The sequence below is a fragment of the Chrysochloris asiatica genome, unplaced genomic scaffold (genome assembly GCF_000296735.1).
Source record: "Chrysochloris asiatica unplaced genomic scaffold, ChrAsi1.0 scaffold00070, whole genome shotgun sequence".
Taxonomy (NCBI): Eukaryota; Metazoa; Chordata; class Mammalia; order Afrosoricida; family Chrysochloridae; genus Chrysochloris; species Chrysochloris asiatica.
The window spans coordinates 13,774,031-13,781,942 of NW_006408588.1; the positions used below are offsets into that span (position 1 = coordinate 13,774,031).

General features: G+C 47.9%; 1 protein-coding gene across 1 annotated transcript in view; it reads right to left on the minus strand.

Moving 5' to 3' along the window:
* Positions 1-7,912, minus strand: part of ADCK1 (aarF domain containing kinase 1) — a 272,060-nt gene that overhangs the window by 158,809 nt on the left and 105,339 nt on the right. Inside the window, exon 4 of the mRNA XM_006864759.1 lies at positions 1,178-1,381. Coding sequence (XP_006864821.1) covers positions 1,178-1,381 — 204 coding nt within the window. The remainder of the gene's footprint in view (positions 1-1,177; positions 1,382-7,912) is intronic.

Here is a 7,912-nt window from a genome sequence, read left to right on the forward strand (position 1 = left end):
TTCAATGTTTTATTGTGAATTATGTAATAGTTTACATGGGAGAACATTAGTTTTACATTCATCCTATCGTATATCGTTTCATTGCCATGGTTACAATCCCCTCCATGCATCATCAACCAACGAAAGGGTATACACTACAATCCTGCCCCGCAGTCATTAGACGAAGATGTTTTAATGGGGATCTCTGAGGTCCCCTCAGATTATACCACTGATTCGTAAGGCTGGGCTTGGTTCACTGCAGACGTCTGCCTAGCCCTCTCTCCACCTCCAACCAGAACAGGCCAGCCAGGGTCCACACCTGGTGTGTGCCCCTGGTGTGGGGAGCCACGCCTCCTGCTGGCTACTGGCACACCGACAAGGGTGTGAAGGAGTACAGAAGGCCTGGCATACAGAAGGGCCCTCAGCCCCTTTCTCTGTGGCTCCAGGGGCCAGAGTAAGAAGGCAAGTGTTAGCCCTTAATAAGGAAGCTCTTGCTTCAGAATTCATAATTACAACAGAAGGGGCCCCTCTGGGCAGTGGAGAAGCAAGTAAGTATCCCATCACTTGAGGTGATCAAGCATAGGCTGGAGAATGTTCCAAAGAGACCAAGCGCTGGATGACTGGGACAGTTCATCAGCAGCATCACACTGCACAGTACTGGGACACTTGCTAACGGCGCCTTTGGACATTTTACCTTATTACCTTCCTTCCATGCCTTGTCTGCAATGTTATCTACCTCATACATGTGCCATAAAGATTAGAAGAGACAGTGTATGCAATGGTACAGTTGTTGGTATGCACTGAACTCCCAATACATGACAGATGATTGTTGTTGTTGTTGTTATGTGCCGTGGAGTCGGTTCTGACTCATAGCGACCCTGTACAGGGTTCCAAGGCTATAAATCTTTATGGGAGCAGAAAGCCTCATCTTTCTCCCACAGAACAGCTGGTAGTTTCGAACTGCTGACCTTGCGGCTCACAGCCTAATTTGTAACCACTACGCTACCAGATAGGCTGCATTATATGTCGCATATTAAAACGCAGTTCAAAACAGTCTAATAGCAGCAATTTCATATGTTCCAACACATATTTTTTTACTTAGGGCCACTGAAGTTCCTCCTAACCTCTTTGAGTTCAGCTGTGAAATTTGGTTCTGTGGATCCCTTGGCCCACCCGGCCCCTCCTGACAGGCAGGTACCTCCTTGCCCAGGTCCTCGCGGATGACCTGGCGGACCTCTTGCATGCTGCTCTGTGGGGCCTGGCTATGCAGCACCTTCAGCGTGCTGGTGTACTCCTCCGGCAGCAGGTAGTCCAGAGCCCCCAGGTGCTGGCCCACCTTGATGAAGGTGCCCCGGTTGGCACAGCAGAGCTCACAAAGACGCTTGGCAGAGCGAAGGTGTACCTGCAGGGACACAGACCAGGGCCAGAGACCTGTGAGTGCAGGCTGAGCTTAGTCATCATTTCCTTTCCTACCCTTCAACTTAAAACAAACATTTCATCCCCAGTGTTCAGGGTACACACACTTTCTCCTTCTCCTTTGGGCTCCTGTTACACAAAAAAAAGTCAACTTCAACCTCACCGTGAGACCAGCCTGCTCAGAAGGCGTCATCTAGACTTACCTGGCCGGGGTCCCATCACTCAAAAGCCAGCTTAGAAAAGCTGTTTAACTAAGTCTAATCTACTGAGTTCATGTGTTTGCCACCCGCCCCTAAGATATACTAATAGTACTTTGTTTGGAGCGCCACAATTTTAAAAACATGCACATATACATTATTTATTTTCATCCTCACAGTAGCCCTGGGAGGCAGGTACTGGTATCTTCAAAGACGAAGAACTCAGTTGTTTTGCTTAAAAAGAAATAACTAATCAATGTCAAAAAAAAAAAAAAAAATGTAGAAAAAAACTCCAAATCTAGGTCTTTTTAATCCCGGCATAAAAAGCTGGTATGGTGCTGTAGGATAAGCACTGGACCACAAGATCAATTTAAACTGCAAGGTCGGCGGTTCAAACTCACCAGTCGCCCTGAGTTAGAACTGATTCAATAGCACTTAACAACAATACCAACAGAAAGCTTTAGCAAGGGTATCCTATCAACCAGAAGAGTGTGGGGATATCTGACAGATGGGATAGACAGCTGGAAGGCTGTTGAGGGCAGAACAGCCTTAACTTATGCCCTGATACCCATCTGCCTTCCAGAGCCGGGAGGTAGCCCCATACGCCCCAGGCTGTGCATTGCCACAGCCCATCTGAGCGTCCTAGAACTACTGGGGTCTGCCTTCCAGGACCTACAGCCTCTGGGACAGAACAGGACAGTAGACACACATAGAAGACAGATCACAGAGCCCTTGGGGAATGAATGGTACCCCCTTCCACCAGCCAAGTTCACAAAGACAGACTGAACATCCGTGCTGGGTGTACACTCTGATAAATGCCCATGAAGGATGCCAACATAATTAAGCACACATTCCAGGCAATAAAGCCATGTGAAGAGTTAAACAGTAGTTAGCAACAAAGATGGAAGAAACGATCAAAGATCCTATATAATTAGCTGCCCAGTGAACCACACAGGAAACCGTCACTTTAGAAATTAAGAATATTGTAGTCCTGAACACACCCACATCCCAGCAGCCAGGGAGCCCATCTGCCCGCCTCTCGCCCCAGCAGAGTGGAGGCCTCAGAATCCAGGATCCGAGAGCTTCTGGCCTCTGCTGGACATATCTGCCCTTGCTTCCCACCCCAGCCCAATCTTGAGAAAACCTATGTACACCTGAACCCACCCACCTTCCTGGGGGCAGTCCTCCCATGTTGAGAATACCTGGTCCAAGCTTGACCAATGAGAGTCTGTTTTCTCTGCCAGAAGGGTGCAGGAGGGAAGAAATTAATTCTGAGAATTTTGTAAAAGTATGCATGCCCCTGGAGTCCCAGACTCTGTAAACTGCTAGCATAGTAGGCTGTCAACTAAAAAGATGGTGATGGTGGTGGTGGTGTGCCGTGGAGTCGGTTCCAACTCATAGCGACCCTGTATAGGGTTTTTGAGGCTGTAAGTCTTTACAGGAGCAGAAAGCCTCATTTTTCTCCCATAAACAGCTGGTAGTTTCGAACTGTTGACTTTGAGGTTAGCAGCCTGATTCATAACCACTATGCTACCACAAGTGCCTCAAGTGGTCTGATTGTGAGGGTTGGAAATGTAAGGGTAGACGTTTGGAGTGGCGTGATTAACTTTTTAGTCTAGGAGCAGAGGTCCCTGGGACCATCAAGGGAGAAGAGCGGAGAGCGTCCCAGAGAAGCAGTGATGCCTGAGATGGAGGCAGAGACGATGATGAGGAGAGATGGAGCAGCTGGGGACGTCAGACACAGAGAGGGAGAGGGGATGTGTGCCGACGACCGGGGGGCAGGTTTGTAGTGTATACCCTTTGGTTGGCTGATAATACATGGAGGGGATTGTAACCATGGCAATGAAACAATACATGATAGAATGAATGTAAAACTAATGTTCTACCATGTAAACTATCACATAATTCACAATAAAACATTAAAAAAAAAAAAAAGATAAGCCACTGGAAACACTTTGGAATGCAGTTCTACTCACACAGGGTCACCATAAGTAGAAATCGAGACAGCAATAAATTTGTTTGTCTGCTATGTATAACCCTAGATGGATCAAAGGGTTGGTGGGTGGATATTCTCTTTCCTAAGGATTTGAAATTGGGGGTAGAGCTGACCAGTTGTCAGACGGTGGGGACATGTGGAATGAGGTGGAATCAGTGCTAAGGCTGGTGAAAGCCTCACACCAGCCATGGAGCTGAAGGAGTGACTAAGAAGGCGTGGCAGAGTCTGGCCAAATAACAAACTGTGTATCTCCTCATACTACAAAGGTTCCGGTCAAGAACTGAGCAACTTCATACAGCGTACATCATCATCCTCCAACTCTGCCACAGCAGACGGGAAAATGCGAGTTCACCAGCAGGATAACAGGCAGTGGAAAGGCAGCCACCACACACTGGTCCTGAGATGCTGGTATGATCAGAGCCCCGAGTCAACAGTGAGCTGCCCAGGTACCCAGCGGCTGCTCAGCCAATGAGTAAAGGGCACATTCAAACCCCCGCAGAGCTGTTCTGTATCTAGCTGGAGAATTGTCACATATAACACCAAACAGAAGTGAGGGTTGGAAGACGGGATGTAGACACACTCTACTTTCCTCTCCCCTTCCATAAAAACGCCAACTACCACGTATTTACTGGATGCTTACTGTCTTTCCAGAGTCCCTGGGTGATTCAAGCAGTTAACATGTTCAAACGCTAACAGAAAAGTTCAAGGTCTGAGGTTACCCAGAGGCACCTTGGGGGAAAAGCCTGGAGATGAATTCTAAAAATCAGTCACTGAAAATTCTATGGAGTCATTTTGTACTCTGACACACACAGGGTCACCATGAGTTGGGATTTGCTCAACAGCAACTGGTTTTTAGAGTATGCCCAGCACTGTGCTAGCACTCAAGTGGGATGTGAAAGCAATAGTGCTTGTCCTCCATCATCTGGGGAGACACAACAGAGCTACCCAGAAAACCGAGAACAAGTCAGGAGACAGGAATGGCCGTGTGTGCTGTGCAGGCTCACTCAGATAATAGAAATAAAAGGGCTGGAATTAGAAGAGAGACTGGATTCAGGGGGAGGTGGGGACTGAGCAGTTCTGAATGCATTGCCTACCAGCTCCAAATCGATCCTTCTTGGCCAGGCTTTATGATGCAGGAGCTGGGCCCTGTATTGCTTCTGCTTTGTCAGGTGACTCAGCTTGGTCGATAGGGAGCTCTGGAGGGACTCTGTGAATCCACAGCAGGATGAAGGGGTTTCCCTTACTGGATCCAGAGTGCTGTTTCCAGCATGGCAGTGTGTAAGAGGGTTCATCTACTTCAAGACCCTCGCAGACCACCTGTGGCCCACACCAACCACTAAGTGTTTCCACCTCCTGTGGTGGACGCCTCCTATGGACCAATCTGACTCTTAGTCTCCAGTGACTTTGAGCACCCAGGGAGCTGTACTTCAGTTTCTTTGCCATGTGACAGATTCCTCCTACAAACCAGCGCAGCCTCCACCCTCCCGAAGGTTTCTCCACCACCAAGCTGGCCACTCCGAAATACCAGTTCCAGCCCCCACCCTCCCACAAACCTTTCTGCCACCTGGCAAGCTGCTCCTATGGACCAGCTCTGGCTCCTGTCTTCCACGCCATTTCATCACAGGCTTTCTGCCAAGACTGTGTGTTCCTGGGTCAGCCCTGTCAGCTTCAGCAAAGTCTGCATCCCACCCTTGGGGTTAGGGAACTCTCCGTTAAGTTCTGAGTCCCTCCCTTGTTCATTCTCCCTCAGCCCTGGAGGCAGATGCTGCTTTACACATTTGCCCCTTCTGTAGCCTTAGAATCTTCTTTTACTCCTTTTGTTGCTGTTACGTGCCATCAATTCCAACTCATAGCAACCCTGTATAGGGTTTCCGAGGAGAGCTGACCTTGAAGTTCAAATCAACCTTGTGGTCCACTTCTTATCCTACAGCACCACAACAGGCCCTTTTAGGTGTCAACAATTCTTTAAATGTTTCCTGTTCAAATTACCAGTGTGACTGCATCCTGTCTGCTACATAGGGTTGGCCTGTGACACTGAATTTGAATAGAATAAAATGAAAAAGGAGGACATTTCAGGTCAAGAGAACAGCACAAGCAAAGGTGCACACACACGTACAAGTGTGTGCATGTGTGTGTGTCATACTGAGGGATACAGGTGCTGGAAAAGATACTGCTGTTGTTGTTAACTGCCGTTGAGTTGGCTCCAACCCATAGCGACCCTGTATGGGGTGTCTGAGGAACAGATGGTGGGTTTGAACCACCGTCCTCACAGTTTAAACTGACCTTGCAGTCCAGCGCATTAGCCTGCAGTGCCACACCAAGAAGATACTAGTTCCTAAGAAAGACCTGCTCCAGCGCTTTCTTTAGACTGCCCACACAGCCCTCACAAACCAACAGCCTCACCCTGCCAAGCCCACACACCAGTAAGCAGGATCAAGCTCTGCTGCCAGTCACCTGTAGCTTGAGCAGGTCTCAGGGAGTGTCTCTGGGCACAAAGAAATGGCCAACTGCAGGAGACACTGTCTGGACAATGCACAGAGAGTCTCTGGTCACACTATCCCTGCTCATCAGTTACATGGGACATCAGTTCTTGGGGGCAGAGACTGTGTGTATCTTCTGAATGCTCTGTCCACCTCAGGACACACTGTGCATGCTCTGTAAATGTAGATTGACGATAACTATGGGTCACATGCTCACAAAACCATCATCCATGAAACTGAGTCAGCATCTACTGCAAATGACACCCACATTTCAATTAAAGAACCCCCAAAGTCACCTTCAACCAGCTTCTAAACAAGCTTGTGCGCGCGCGCGCACACACACACACACACACACACACACACACACACGGAGGTGAGGAACATCAAAAAAGGCACAAATTCAGAATAACAGAGCAGACACTCCTGAGGTCCAGAATCCCTTTCCAGCCTAGCTTCTATGGTTCCCTGTATTTGAGATCATACTACAGGAACGATTCAGATTTCCAGGAAACTACTGAGTTAGTGCAAATTCCCTCTATCAGGATTCAATTAGTTAATTTGGAGCTAAACCTGCTGGTAGCAGAAAATATATACAAGAATCTCGGGATTTTTCTATACACGTATATTCAGTTAGAAAGCAAAACTTTCAGAACGCCCTAACTTCTGCATTCCCTGAATTTGGTCCTTCATATTACACGTATCTTTGAGCACTAACTTAGGCATGAAACTCATCCATGAGAGACATGCAGATAAATAAGACACAGTAACTGACTTCAAAGAATTTATAACAACGTTCTCTAAGAGAACTTTCTACAATGAAGGAAATCATGTAAATATTCTGCAACTGCACCGTCCAGTCTGCTACTGTCTAGCTGTGCGTGCCCCTGCTCAACGGTTAGTGCATCGTATTCTGGTGGCTTGAGTGTTGCTATGATGCTGGAAGTTCTGCTATGATGCTGGAAGTTCTGTCACCCATGGTGAACAGAGTCCAGTGGAGCTTCTAGGCTAAGACAGACTAGGAAGAAGAAACTGGTGACCTATTTTCAAAAAATTAGCCAATAAAAACCCTATGATGAGGTTCCGGAAAAAGATGGTGGATCGGGTGGAAGTGTAGTGACGAGCTCTACTGAGAACAACACAGAATACAGGACCAAGAAGGTTCAGGGAATGGTCGCAATACTCTGAACCACATATAAAGGAATATCTAGAAGGTTGGAAGACTTAGAGCTGGGGAGTTTGTGGCAGAAGCAAGAAATCCATTGCTTCCTGGTTCGGGACACTCAGCTGCTCCAGGAGCCACCATTTTGTGGGGGGCCAAGCGGGAAAGGATCAGAGCAGCCACAGACGCCTGAGAGAGCCGCAGAGATAGAGGTGTGGACATTCTTTTTTTTCTTTTTTTGGTATCTTTTCGTTGATCCCTTGCTGTGTGCGTACCTCCATTCTGGTGACTATAGGGGTGCCTGAGCTGGCGGATACTCCAGCCCCACCCTCGGAGCGTTCTACTACATATGTGCATAGATCTCCTCGAAATTTAAAGAGACAGTTGTTGATGTTGTTAAGTGCCTTCGAGACAGTTCCGACCCATAGCGACCCTGTACAGGGTTTCTGAGGGTGTAAATCCTTACAGGAGTAGAAAGCCTCATCTTTCTCCCACGGAGCGACTGGTAGTTCCGAACCGCTGACCTTAAGGTTCGCAGCTCGATTCGTAACCACTACGCCACCAGAGCTCCTAAAGAGACAGTACCCACTTAAAACCAAGCCGCCGTCAGATACTCAGCCCAAAAGCATGCCTTATACTTTTCTTTGTTTGCTTTTTGTTCCTGTGTTTCTTAACACAGGAAAGA